At 36.9% G+C, this 14945-nt stretch overlaps 1 protein-coding gene and 1 non-coding gene across 2 annotated transcripts in view; one reads left to right on the top strand and one right to left on the bottom strand.

Moving 5' to 3' along the window:
- The window catches only part of RGS22 (regulator of G protein signaling 22), a 165636-nt gene that overhangs the window by 64013 nt on the left and 86678 nt on the right, over positions 1 to 14945 (bottom strand). The window contains exons 11-14 of the mRNA XM_043484148.1: positions 12932 to 13065; positions 10489 to 10603; positions 8907 to 9029; positions 8021 to 8122 (exon numbers count right to left, since the gene is read on the bottom strand). Of these exons, the coding sequence (XP_043340083.1) occupies positions 8021 to 8122; positions 8907 to 9029; positions 10489 to 10603; positions 12932 to 13065 (474 nt within the window). The remainder of the gene's footprint in view (positions 1 to 8020; positions 8123 to 8906; positions 9030 to 10488; positions 10604 to 12931; positions 13066 to 14945) is intronic.
- On the top strand, positions 11956 to 12028 carry TRNAR-ACG. Its single transcript has one exon. It is a non-coding gene; the product is annotated as a tRNA-Arg (tRNA).

Raw genomic sequence — 14945 nt, 5'->3', positions numbered from 1 at the left:
ATTCCGTGCTCAGTGATTCATGGTGCCCAAAGAGTCCAAGCCCCACTGCTACTTGAGACATCATCTCTCTGGTAACAAAAACAAATAATGTAACAAAGCCTGAATAACAACAGCCCTGACACTCACAAACAACTTAATTATGAAGACACTGAAATTTACCACGGAGCTATAAAGAGGTGCATGATTTTCCACATTTAATCATCACCCCAACCTCCCCCCTCACCCATGCCCATTCATCTTTCAAGAAACACAACTTGATTCTTTATACTGCTGCTGTATGAAGAAATAATGATTTCTGTTAATGCACCTGAAAATACACCATCAGGCGAGAGAAGGAGCACTTAGCTCATAGCACTTTAATGAAAATGTCAGGACCACCCTGAAGTCTTTAAGTCCTGCAAATGCCAGGCAAAGAGAGAAGCTAAACAATTAAGGTAATGGATGACAGCAAGCAAAGGAAAAACTAAGCTGATTATCAGGGGGGAAAAAAAATCTTCAACACTGCCTCTCTTATGCCATAAAATTTTTTTCAAAGGAATTTGTGGTAACACCCAAGGTTTTGGTTACCTAAAGTTAGCTCAGGCTTCATTGGAAAACATCGTTAGGATAATGAAAATTTTATAGAGAAACAGCTACAGTCTCTTCTTTCTCAATCTTTCTAGGACTCTTTGGAAAAATAGGCAAAAAAGAGCACATTCTTGAACTTTTGACAGCATTTCGGTGATAGCACATGTATGGGCTTTGTTTCCAAAGTGCTCCCAGCATGGATCAGAGCCTTGTGTATAGAGCTGTTTGATAAATGCTTGTGGAAATATCTACAATGTTTTTAGGCTAGAGCAAATGTGCCTGCAATTGCTGGTCTAAGTGCTATGCAGTTTACATTTATTTCTTGTTTCTACAGTAATAGAAAACGGAGCAGGAACAAAGGGGTCAAATACATGGACATTCCTATAGAATCCTGAGTAGGGCACAACTTGGAATGAACTTCATTTGGATCCACACTGTGCCTAAGATCACCTAATGGAAAAGTTAAATGATTGGGGGCCAGAGAGGATGAGAAAGATAGCAGTAAATAATTGTTAAATGAATACATTAATGAATTCTGCATTATTATTATATTGTAACTTATGGCTTCCTAAAAATATCAACAGACAGTATGGATCTGATGACATTAACTTAGTTTTTTGGTTTCCTTTCTCTAAATGTAAGAGCCAACCCTTACAGACCCTGGGCATGTAGGGGTAGTTACTCAGACGGACTTATTTGCCCTGGGACCAATCAGCTGATTGCTTTGTAGGGATACAGAGGCACAAGAGTCAAGCACCATTTACTAGAAGCAGTAGGCCAGAATATTTCCAAGCTGTCAAATTACTGGGTGGTGATGCCAGGAATGGAACTTGAGCAAATGTCAAAATTTCATCTAGCTATGATTAAAGATGATGGAAAGATAGGAGATTTTGTCTAAAGTTATTGATATAAATAAAACTGGATAGTATAAGTTTTTTGTTTGAAGAGTTGTCGCCCAAAAAACAGATTTATTTTGTATTGCTTCACAGGGCAGGAATATGACCAAAGGATAAGTTTTTGACTCAAAAGTGAAAAAAAAAAACAAGGAAATAGCTCCTTCCCTTCTGCAAGTATTTGAAAAGAAGTTGATAATTTTTTTGTAAATGATAACCAATATTTATCTGCTGGTAAGGAAAGAACTTATTTAATTTTCACTTAAGATGCCATTCCCTGGAGAAGGAAATAGCTAACCGCTCCAGTATTCCTGCCTGGAGAATTCCATGGACAGAGGAGCCTGGAAGGCTACATTCCAGGGGGATTGCAAAGAGTTGGACACAGCTGAGTGACTTTCACCTCCCCTAAGATGCCACTATCTAGTTTTATTTTAAATCTGGCTGAAGTACCTCCATTTGTAATAATCTCTCTCCCCCACTAGAGAGTAAGCTCTTTAAGCTGAGAACTTTGTCCTAATCATATCTGCATTCACAGAACATTACTTGGCACATAGTAGGCTGTTAATTAATTAACAATATTATAAAATATAGTTTAAAAGGTTGTAGTTCTATGAAGCATGTTTTGATTTAAGTGATATTTTGAATCTCAGAATAAGTTATAGTATTTAGTTGAATGAATAGCTATTGGTTTAGGAGTTGCTGTTCTTCCATCCTATTTGCTTCAATTTCTTCAAATTCCTGTCTTCCTTCCCCATTAACCAGGTAATTGATAGAACTTTAAGTAGTGACTCTAATAATACCTACTTACTTCAGAGTGCTCTGCGTTAAACTACAAAATATTTCCACCTACATTATCTAATGCAGACCTTACCAAGTCCTCTGAGATAAACATAAGCTTTTATATGTAGAGCAGGGAATGCAAAGTATAGCACTGAAGTAAGTTTGGCACCTCAAGTTTGAGCTTAATTTTGTTTCCAGCTATGAAATACTGGCAAGGTTAATATTTCAGAGGTCTAGATTCTTCTTTATCTATAAAAATAGGATACAAATACTCACATCCTAGGGCTTCCCTGATGGCTCAGATAGTAAAGAATCTGCCTGCAATGCAGGAGACCCGGGTTCATTCCTTGGGTTAGGAAGATCCCCTAGAGAAGTGAATGGCTACCCACTCCAGTATTCTTGCCTAGAAAATTTCATGGACAGAGGAGCCTGGCTGGCTACAGTCTGCAGGGTCGCAAAGAGTTGGACACAACTGAGCAACTAACATTTTCACTTCACATTTTTACTATGGGTATTAAATTGGAAAATACATGACTACCTCTTGCAGAGACTCCCTTTTTTTGGTATGTTGCCAGGTTAGATTACTTGAAAATTTTTTCTCTATAAACTGCCTAGAAACATTGGTAAAGTATAATTAATATCCTATCCTATCCAGCATAGCTGGGGTAGTAAGGAAAATTACCATGGGTCAAAATTAAGGAGTGTATTGAAAACCAGAGTGCTAAACATGAGCTGAGGATGAGACAACTACAGGGTGAATTAAGGATGTGGATGGTAAGAGTCCCAGGGTGCAGGAGGCAGAGCCTTGGACCCTCACAAAGGGAAAATCTGACACCGACACCCACACACACACTATGGCCCGAGAAGGGCACACACAGTGACATGGAGAGGAGGAGAAAATGTGCCTGTATACGCCTACCAAGCCTAAGAAACAAAAAAGAAGCTCGCCTGTCTTGGCTTATACTGTGTATATAAAAAAAATATCTCCTGAGGATTCACTATCATGAGTTTATCATCATTTGGGTTTGGTTTTCAAGATTACACTTGTCAAATGAAGAAACTCCAAGATGACAAATTGGCATTAAAAATGTGCCTAGCAGAAGCACCACAGACAAAAATCTCACTATAAGAGCTCATCAATTAAAATTACAAAACACACAAAGAAAGAATCCACCATGTCAGCAGAAATAATAAATAGAAGAATCAGTTCTCCCAAGAATTACAAGTTGTGGAATTACTGGATACCGTGGCAGCCAGACCCTAGGGTGGCTCCCACAAGCAGCGTCGCCCGGTGTCACTCCCTCTCATAACTCTCTCCCCCGAAGTGTGGGCAGAACATATGGCTTGCTTCTAACCAACAGAATAAAGCAACAGTGATGAGATTTATGTGCTTATGAGTACATGATTACATTACATGCTGGTATGTTAATACCAGTTTTACTAAGAAACTCGCATACTTGCTGTTTTTTGAGAAACAAGCTGCCTTACTGTGATCTGCCACGTGGAGAGCACCACTTGTCTCAGAGCTGAAGTGGCTGCTAGCTAACAGCCAGCAAAAAACCGAGTTCTTATGGTGGTGACCTGCAAGGGACTGAATGCTATCACCAACCTGTGAGTACTCAAGCAGACCTTTCCCCAGGTGAGCCCCAGATGAGCAACCAGTGCTGGTCAGTATCCTGATTCACAGCCTCGTGGAGGACCCAGCAAAGCTGTGTCCAGAGTCCTTACCTGTATGAACTGTGAGGGAATAAATGTGTGCTATCTAAGCCACAAAGTTATATTACTACTCTTACACAGGAATAGATAACACAGCTATAGACGATGAAACATGATTAAAATGCTTAGAGATATAAAAGGAGAAGTGAAAACGTGAAGAAGAAGAAGACAAAAAGATAACAGGGAGGTTTAAAAACACAAGTAGAATGCCTAATTAAAAAAAAAAAAAGCAGTTCCTTAAATGATTTAACTCAATGGATGGGTTAAACAGCAAATTGAAATCTGCTGAAGAAATAATACATGAACCAGACAACAGATCAAAGAAAATTGATCTAGTTCAGTTTATAACATTTAACACAGATGTTATAAGATGGAAAGACTTGAGAGATATAGGATAGGCTGAAAAACACCAAAATTGACCAAAGAATCCAGAGAACACATTGACCAGAGAACCCAGAAAAACGAAGTAGAAAGACTGAAAGAAATAATGGCTGAGAATTTTCCAGAATTGATGAAAGATATGATTCCTCAGATTCTAGAAACAACTTAGACCCAAGAAAGATAATCGTAGTAAATACATTGAGGTAACATATAGAACCCCAAGGTCAAAGGGAAGATTATAAAAGCAATGATAAAAAAATCCTCCCTCAGAGGAGCAACAGCAAACTCTTCAATAATAGCAATAGAAACCATAATACAGAATAATATCTGCAAAGTGCTAGGAGAAAACTGCCCACCTAGAATTCTATATTCAACTAAATGATCAATGAGAGAAGAGACATTTTCAGACAAACAAAACCTGAGAGATATTTTACCACTAGGAAATCCTAACAAAAAACCTACTAAAAGCTATTGTTCAGAAATCAAACCCAAATGAAGGAATGTGATGCAAAAACCAAGAGTAAGCAAGATATCTGTGCGTGAATAAATCTACACAGCATTGGCTGTAATCAAAAATATAGTCAAGACTACTTGGTGGGTATAAGATTAATATATAATATTCTGATCACTTTCCTATATACCTGAAATATCATAAATAAACTATATTTCAATAAAAAAATGTGTTACCCTGATGTTCAAGACAAAAATCTCACATTGCTGCAAGGATATCTTTATATTAAACAGTACTGTGTGGTAAAAGTGCTGTGGATTTACCTAGTAATCCTCTTATTCCTCACTTCCATTTCATTCTTATCTACTCTCCTTACTCATTAGTTCCTACATTCTCCACATAACTTTTCTCCTATGCTTTTATTTTTACTGTTTTTTCTCTCTTCATCCTTCCCATTGATTTTTTATTTTGAACATGTTTGTGTGTGTGTGTATGTGTAAACATCTGTAATACCTCTGCACCATACGAGTTTACTAAATTTTTTAAAATCTCAATGTATATGCTATGGAGAGTGGTAATTTCTAAACGTGTAGTTTTTGTTAGGACATGGTTTCTTTTAAAGAGTTCTACAAAGATGGAGGAAGTTACAAAAGACAGTGGAACTGAGATCCACTTTATTCTATTGCAGTGCTTTGTCACCGAAGCAAGTTGCTGCTGTTTGGTCACTTAGAAGTCACGTCTGACTCATTTGCAACCCCATGATTGTAGCCTGCCAGGCTGCTCTGTCCACGGGATTTCTCAGGCAAGAATACTGGAATGGGTTGCCATTTCCTTATCCAGGGGATCTTCCGGACCCAGGGATTGAAGCCGAGTCTCCTGCGTTGCAGGTGGATTCTTTACTGCCAAGCCCCGAGGGAAGCCCTACTGAAGCAAGTATGCGATGTTAAAGAAAGCTTTAGGACTACTGGTGGCAGCAATCTGGGCTCCAAACCTTGGCAGTGACAGATGGTCCCCTGGAAAGTTGTTGCTGGGATCAAAGACTGTATCTCTGCATCCTGGTGGTGATTCCTACCCCTCTTGCAAGACCATTTCATTTGGTTTCTAACTGAACTATGCTATCTTGAAGCTGTGCTGCAATGAAACCTTCAGGATGTGCCCAAGACTGTAGTTCAAACTCTTGGACCATAGCTAGTCATACTAAATCACTGTCACTGACCTCCCATCTAGTTTGCCTGCAGATATTTCTCCAATACATCTTGAGGTAATAAAATTTCAAGGTAAGTAATTTGCTGATCAGCAAATAGAAAAGCATGTTAGTCTTTTATAATCAACTCTTGGTCTCTTACTATACAGTTTGTCAGATGTATAAAAACCAAATTCACAGCAACTTTAACACAGTGCCAACTATTCTGCCACTGGCATGATCAATCCAAAGATCTGTATTGTAAATGAACCCCTAAAGGAAGTTATACAGCATTTCTATTTTTGAATTTAAAGAAACAAATGGTATTTCATATTGTGAAACAAATATACATAGGGTTATGGTATTAGAAGCAATTCTTACATCTGGAAACACAGAAATCTTGGATAATTAAAACCTAAACCACTTTAGACAGCTGCTCCACTAACAGAAAAATAAAACAGTCACAGATGCAAAAAGCAAGCAAGTCAAAAAGATCACATGGTTTGCTCCTTTTATTTCTCCCAATTAAACTAAAACCAATGTCTCCATCGCTGCCCTCTGCCCACTCTGTTTTGACTCCTCAAAAGAGAAGCTAGAGAAGGATAAAAAGTTTATGGGCCTTGATAATCCCCAAACAGAATAATCCATCTCAGAATAACCAAAATTTGAGTGTATCTTGTTTCACAATCATTTATAGCTGGTTGAATACCATTACAAAGAATTAACATCTACCAAATTCAAATAGAACTTCCACTTCTACAAGTATATAGAAATACTGTCATTACATCAGCAACAGAAAAACCTCCTTAACTTGAGCAGCTGAAGATTTTTGGAAGAGCAAGTTTTGTAGTAGTGAAAACATAATAAAAATAACAGGTGGCATTTTAACAGTCGGGGCAATAGGTTAGGGGAAGAAGGATAAGTAGAGAGTTACAGGTGAAGGATTAACAAGCAGAAGAACCAACTGTGTGGTCTCAGAAAATGGTGCTGGCAAATTAGAAATATAATTTCATGACGTCCTGGGGCCAGATCTGGGCCGTGTAGGAACTGAAGCCCTTATTCTTGTGGTAAAAAAGTACAAAGCTCTGTCAGCTGATATATAAAACATAGTTATTAATGCCAAAGTCAGGGTGGTGGCCGTAACAACAAATACCCAGAAGTACTCTCTGATGTTCTGAATAGGATTATAATAAGATAATAAACAATATGATGAAGCTAATCTCCTCAGCATTGTTCAGAGAAAGTTCCTCTACAATGAGGTTATTTCAGAATTAGAAGAATCACTTAAGAGGAAAACAGACACAGAAGAGATTAGCAGTTTTCTAGGCTTGATGACCTCTCTCCATAAAGGATCAGGAGAGCCTAAGATTAAAAATCGAAAGGACAAGTTAGCGTAGGTCATAACTTTATTCCCTTTCCTTTTCGCCTCAAAAAGTGGCTATTGTTTCTCTTTCTCCGCAGAGAATCCTGTTCTTCGTCCTCTATTTTGCTTAGAAGAGGTCTAATGATGCTGTTTTCTCCAACTCTGAGTATCTGTCTTATATGGTGTGTAGCACGAGGCCGAGGTGATGACACAAGAAGTCAGTCGACATGCTTTCCCCCTCGTTAGACAGGACAACAGCCTAAGTGTCTCCAACAGCTGATTGCTGCGGGAAGCTCACAGAGTAGCTTCGGTTAACGCCTCTGCTCCCAATCACTTCAATAACTCATTACAAGTCCCCTCTAAGGATTCTAAGTCACTCACAACCAAAGCAAAAAGGCATACCTTAGGAAAAAAGATAATATGTTCTTTGCTGGAAGAACAATTAATCGGCAGCAAAGAGAAAATAAGGCAAACCAAATAAAATATTGATAGATAAAACTGAGAGTCCACAAATCGGACTATAAAACAATATTCTGCTGATATTTAAATAAAGTAATTCAATGGAAACAATTTAACTGCTGCGTTTTCACCCTCACTCCTAGATTTCTCTTATTTGAGGCTGGATGAAACTTTTCATTTCTGTGTACTGAGAATGTCACATTGAACCAACATTATTTACTACTTACTTGAGCTTGCTTGCATACTTTAAAAGGGTGAAGGGTTTCTTGGTAGAAAAGCTGATGATAAGCTTGTAGGTCAAACCAAAAGTACACACAGTTCTTCCATAACTGCAGATGGAAAAAGTACATAAATTATTACCACCATTATTAAAGCTCTACAAAGCTCTAATTTCAAATACCAGTAATTGTTTAGCTCTTTGCTGTTACTATAAATCAGGTTCAGTTTAAGATGGTTTTATCTTCTATCACAAACAGGCAACACACAAAATATGAGTACTGTCACTAAATTATATTTTTGCATATATGTTTCTCACATGATTGATCATTTAAAAAGTTAAGTGTTCTAGTAAATAATGAGTAATCACATATCAACAGCATGAAACTAAAATCTGAAAGCATCCTGATATACATGGCAAATGTATATCACATCAGAAGTAAAAACTACTCTAATAACTGAGCTAATGAAATACCTATCATCTGAGCAAAATAAGGCTGTTGTGATGACTAAGAAACAAAACAAAAAGCCTTGAAATAAGTTTGTCACTATTCATTGCAATTGTAATTGCTAGAGTTATTAAAAATAAAAATTGAGGGACTGATAGAAATTAGCTCTAAAGTTAATATATATTACATTGAAATAGTTACATGAAAGTAATCAATTGTTAATAATGCAAGTCAATCCTTATCATTACTTTTTTTTGCAATTTTAGTAGGATAGTGAACCAAACAGAATTATAGTTATCTACATTTTTACTAGATAATTTAGCATGAAATTTCTTACAAGAAGAGATGGGAATTTTAAAATGAAATATAATTACTTGAGCATTAAATCATTTCAATCTCTCATTTTAAATAAAAGTAGAAAATCAGATTTAAAATAACTATCTTCTACCTTGTTCCCTGAGTTCTCACAGAATTTAGTAAAGAAGAATCCAGCTCTATTTTCTACATACAAAGATTGCAACAAATTCTCCATGTCAAATCCTCCTAAGGCACCATCACCCATGGTTTTAATCTAGATAACAAAACAGAAGGGAATTATTCACCCAGAAACACTGTAATCTTTTTATGACGTTGAACAACAACAGGGTTTCACAGATTCTGCCAGGCTGTCATTTCCCCACTGGACTATTTTATTTTTGTACCATATATGTAATTAATGCAGTATGTTGCATCTGACTGTCACATAAAATTTGTTTACGGAGCCAACTGTAGTGCAGAGCTCACTCTATTATAAACCAATCTGATCTCAAACTTCATGTTAAACTGACTCCCCAACCTCAACTATTTTCATATTTCAGGCACAGTGATACCATTTTAGGAGTCTTCCAAATCTCCATTGGTGGCCTCTTTCCTACATGTTTACTGTTATTTTAGCCTTGAGTTGCTGCTAAGAGAGTTATAAAAAGAAATATCTTCAAGGCCTCTCAGTGCTTCCTTAACTGTCCTTATGGGGTCCCTCTCTGGACAGTCTCACCCCATAAGGTCACGGCCTTCAAGTGGAAAGGCAGCATAAATTCTCATAAAACTTTGCTATTTATGGGCTTCTCTGCCAACAATGCTGGCAAGCCTAACACCGTTTTTGAAATGTAGAAAACTGGCTATTTCTCCAAGCACGAGAGTAACTCTAAAATAAGAAAGGGTATCCAGTATCCACATGAGCTCTTTGCTATTTGTTGTGTGAAACTCACACTTCCTTATAATAAGGCAACTGTGGCATGGGTGATTTAGGGTTTAAGTCAGGTTCTTGCTCTTGCTTTATTATCTCCCTTTATTCCCCTACATTACAAATTCTGAGGTAAAAATTTAATGCTTTTATGATGTTTAACCATTGGCATTCCAAAACTAAAAAGTCATTATTTGGGTAAGAAAAATACTAAATAGAAGAAAAGGAGACTTGTTTGCTTAGAATAAAATAAATAGTACAAGATTATATCTAAGTGTTCAGACAATATTAAGACTACCAAGGTTTCTACCTAAAGTGTAACTGTTATTAGAGAATGTGAAATTTTCATTTAGAACTGGTGTGTTAAATCCACATTATCAAGGTAACTATAGTCTGGAAATACTGAGCTTTGTAAAAATTCTAAGCCTCTAAAACATAACATGAAATATCCTAGACGGTTTTATTTTGTGTCTGAGGTGTGATCATACCAAAACAAGAACATAGCTGTTTTTGAAAACAGTAATAAATGGAGTATACAGCAACATGGTGCTACAAAAGGAAATAGGAAGTTTTTGTATAACAATGTGATGTTTGGTAGAAACCAATGCAATCCTGTAAAGTAATTATCCTTCAATTAATAAATAAATTTAAAAAAAGAAACTTTTTGTATACAAATCCTTTTGGAAGTAAAAAATAAATTTTTGTTCAATAAAGAAAAATTATTATGGTAAATAAATAAAAATTCTCTAAAGTCAGGGGACATTGATTAGGTAAAACGAAGAGTCAAATTAGTCCTCCAAATACTTACCAAAGGTTCTTCTGTATAGGTATATCTTCTATCCAGCTGGGGCTTCAGACATTCAGAAATGTCAGTAAAAGATGTTAAACGAATAACTTTGCTGCTTTCTGACATGTGCCTTGACCTAAATTATAGGGATGAGAACTAATTAATCAATCAACAAATATTTTAAGCACCTTTGATATACATGTACTAAATATTAGGAGTGCTTCTAAAGCATTGTGAGAACTATTTGGAAAAAAAAAAAATATATATATATATATAAGCATTAAGTCCAGCCCTCAAGAGGATGTTGAGAAAATGAGGTATAGTCATACAGAAAGATGACTCTCAATAAGATAAATGCTGGTTGAATGAATTTGTGAATGTATGACAGATGCCAAATGTCTGGGATGGATAATAAAACTATGGGCGTGTAAGAATGAGAAGTCCCTTGGAGCTATGTTAGTAATTAAAGAAACAAGATTTTTTTCATGAATAATTGGTGGAAGATACATTCTCTCTGTGTGTAAAGGGGTTCTTCAGATGGGGAGAATAGTGAGCAATATATGAAGGTAAGCAGAGAAAGTCTTGTTTAAAATGCAGAAAGTTGACTGATTTTCTTAGGGCAAGAGGACACTAAAAGCTAAACTATATACCAAAAGCTGTGCCAGAAATAATTCATATGAATATATTTAATCCTTATAACAGGTGGGTCTCATAAGGGTTTATATGTGGCAGCTTGAGATGAGATAACGGAAGACTCTGGAGTTAGACTAATGACTTTGGACCTTATCTTTTTACATTTTCTCATCCAGTTCCCTCTCCCACAGGCCAATGCAATCATTCCAAACCTCACTTTCCAGTTCCATAAAACATGCTTCTTCCAACTCATCAATCTCCCTCAACTCCAACCCACTAGCAGGTTACTTTGCAGTTTCTTCTCAGACAAAATGTAGGTACAACATGCTTCGTTTCCCCTCCCTCATGTAGCAGACACTATTAATCCCCCCAGCTAACTCAACACCCATGTCCGGCAACATGATTCTATCACAAGCACCATGAAATACTATAAAAGCTAAATATTCACTTGAAAAGACGCCAGGGAGGGACAAGTGGTTGTGTAACCCAGTTGCGACTAATGAGATAAAAAATTAAGTCTACTGGGGAGCTTCTATGAAAGCCTGCTTTCCCGACTACAGGGAGAGAATTAACAGATACTGCCCCCTTCTTTATGATTTGAAAGCCTGATGTCAGGAGCTGTAGCTCTACTGACTGCAAAGGAATGGCCAAGTGCATTACAAAGATAAAAGCCTTAGCACTCCTGATCTGGTGAATCGACACTGGCAGTTGCTTACACTCGTATTTCTTGTTCTGTGGGCAAAAAAACGTCAAATTTTTCTAAGCCACTGCTGATCAACTTTTTTGTTATTTGCAGCTGAAAGCATTTCAAATTTATCTATCAACAAATATATCCACCTATACCCATCCTCGACTTCCCTGCTAGCTGAGACGGTAAAAGCGTCTGCCTACGATGCGGGAGACCCAGGTTCAATCCCTGGGTGGGGAAGCTCCTCTGGCGAAGGAAATGGCAACCCACTCCAGTACTCTTGCCTGGAAAATCCCATGGACGGAGGAGCGTGGTAGGCTACAGTCCATGGGGTCGCAAAGAGTCGGACACGACTGAGCGACGTCACTTTCACTTTCATACCCAACCTTATTTCCTTCCATCCTGACTCGGGAAGAACTGTCCTATTTCACGTCCGAGGTGGCCTCACTGCCTTGGTAGCTAAACCCCTCTCTCCACTGGCCTCGGAAAAGAAACGCACAGAGAGTAGATGAGCGATCGCCCCGCGTTGGGGGAGGGGCGAAGGAGGAGTGACTGCTGGTGAGGCGGGGCTGCTCTTTAGGGTGATGAGTTGTTTTGGAATTACATAGTGATGATAGTTTTATAATCATATAAACATAACTAAAAACCCCTGAATTTTATACCTGAACGTGATTAAAATGGTGAATTTTATGACAGGTAAAGTTTATCTCAATAAAAAAGAATAAATGTGAGGTAATAAATCACTAAACAAAGAACTATCCACCAGCAGACCCCACAGGAAAGTTAGTACCTTTGGTATTAATACCAAAGTATTGGGAAAGAATCCCACTTGAAATAAAGAACAATTTCATTGGGCAAATAGATGGGCAACTCTAAATGAATTTTTAAAGTATACTATGTTAAATAAGCAGAATATTATTAGGAGTATTTTGAGTTCTCAAATTTGAGAAATATTAGTAGTCTCAAGAGTTCTGCTCTTAATTTAGAGTATGCATGGGAGTATAATTCTAATATCTATCCCTGAAATATAAGAACTCATGTAAAAAAAGCAAAGTATTCATTTTCAATTTCTATTTAATCTTTAAATTCTTCAAACATCTTACCATTGCAGAAAAGCACTGGGACACAGAAAGCTGCACCTACCCTTTCTCAATCATATCATCCTTAGAAGAAACTGGATTCAAAGACTCACTCTTCCAAGGTTTATAAACCGCTGTCTTTACTCTAGGTGATTTCTTGGGAGATTTAGGAAGTTGTAGTAAACTGGATTCTTCTTTCTAAAAAGTAGTAAGATGATGAACAAAGTGAAAAATGGGCCAAGTGGGGAAAAATGGACAGAGGATAAAGCACATTCTCCACAGATACCTCAAATTTATTCTGATCACTAGAGGATTTCTTCCCTCACTCTATCACATACTATGCTATGTTTAAGAAGGAAAATAAAATATTTTTATTTTTAATTCTTCACTATTAAATATTCTTATTCCCCTTCTCAAACTCCAACTTTAAAGCAGCCAACAGGCTGAAATCTGTAGACCTATTTAGAGCATTTCAAAAGGCCAAAGGTCCCCCGCTATTATGAAAGAAGACTCTTTCCTGGAGGAAGAATTTAGTGCTGTGTATATGTGTACATGTGTGTATATGTGTGTTTGTGTGTGTGTGTGAGCAAATGTACATGTGGTGGGGTGGGGAATGCAGGTAGCAGGGTGAGAAAAGACTTTTGGAAACCACTGGTCCATAAGAGGCTATATCTTAGACTATTTCCTTCCATACTGGACATTTTATTTTTAGGGGTATCATTCCCATCCTTAAATGTTTTTTGTAGTAAAAGTTAATTATTTGAATCTAGAACATGAGATGCTACACACATGAATCAAAAAGCAGAAACACCTAAATGTCCAGAGAGGAGAAAGAAACAATTATATACATGCATATATGCATATTTTTATAAGTATATAAATGTAATATTATATAGTATTTTAAAGGATTATCAAAATTATAACACCTGGAAAAATACTAATGAAGATGTTACATTACCAGAATCCAAAAATATAAATGTATTAAAATTAAAAATTCACAAAAAGCCTAAGAGAAAATAAGTTAATAGTTGTCTAGAAGTAGATGAGATCAGAGTGATTTGTCTCTTTGTTTCAAAATTCGTCTAAGTTTCCAAATTTACAGTTTTATTATTTTTAATGCAATGCTTTTATTTATTTATTTAATATTTATTTATTTGACCACACTGGGTCTTAGTTGTGGCATGTAGGATTTTGATCTTCATTGCAGCATGCAGGATCTTTAGTTGCAACATGAAAATTCTTATTTGCAGCATGTGGGATCTAGTTCCATGACCAGGGACCAAACCTGTGTCCCCTGCATTGGGAGTGCGGAGTCTTAGCCACTGGACCACCAGGTAAATCCCATGTTTTACTATTTTTATAATTTGAAAGACAAACCAAAAAAAAAAAAAAAAACCACTTCCTATATGTCAGCTTCAATTAGAATGTAATATATGCTGCTGGAGAGCAAGAAATATATTTGTGATGCTTTACTATCCAGAACAAACAATAAAATCTTATATACATTCTAGCTGCCTAACAGCTACTTATAATTTTTTAAGAATTCTATAAACAAAATTAATTACTCATATGCAGAATACATCATGCAAAATGCCGGGCTGGATGAAGCACAAGCCGGAATCAAGACTGCCAGGAGAAATGTCAATAACCTCAGATACACAGATGACACCACCCTTATGGCAGAAAGCAAAGAGGAACTAAAGAGCCTCTTGATGAAAGTGAAAGAGGAAAGTGAAAAAACTGGCTTAAAACTCAACATTCAGAAAACTAAGATCATGGCATCAAGTCCCATCACTTCATGGCAAATAGATGGGGAAACAGTGAGAGACTATTTTGGGGAGCTCCAAAATCACTGCAGATGGTGACTGAAGCCATGAAATTAAAAGACGCTTGCTCCTTGGAAGAAAATCTATGACCAACCTAGACAGCATATTAAAAAGCAGAGACATTACTTTGCCAACATAGGTCTGTCTAGTCAAGGCTATGGTTTTTCCAGTAGTCATGTATGGATGTGAGAGTTGGACTATAAAGAAAGCTGAGGGATGAAGAATTGATGTTTTTTAACTTTGGTGTTGGAG

Source organism: Cervus canadensis, chromosome 12 (genome assembly GCF_019320065.1).
Source record: "Cervus canadensis isolate Bull #8, Minnesota chromosome 12, ASM1932006v1, whole genome shotgun sequence".
In the NCBI taxonomy this organism is placed as follows: domain Eukaryota; kingdom Metazoa; phylum Chordata; class Mammalia; order Artiodactyla; family Cervidae; genus Cervus; species Cervus canadensis.
This window is presented reverse-complemented; position numbering and strand designations above follow the sequence as displayed.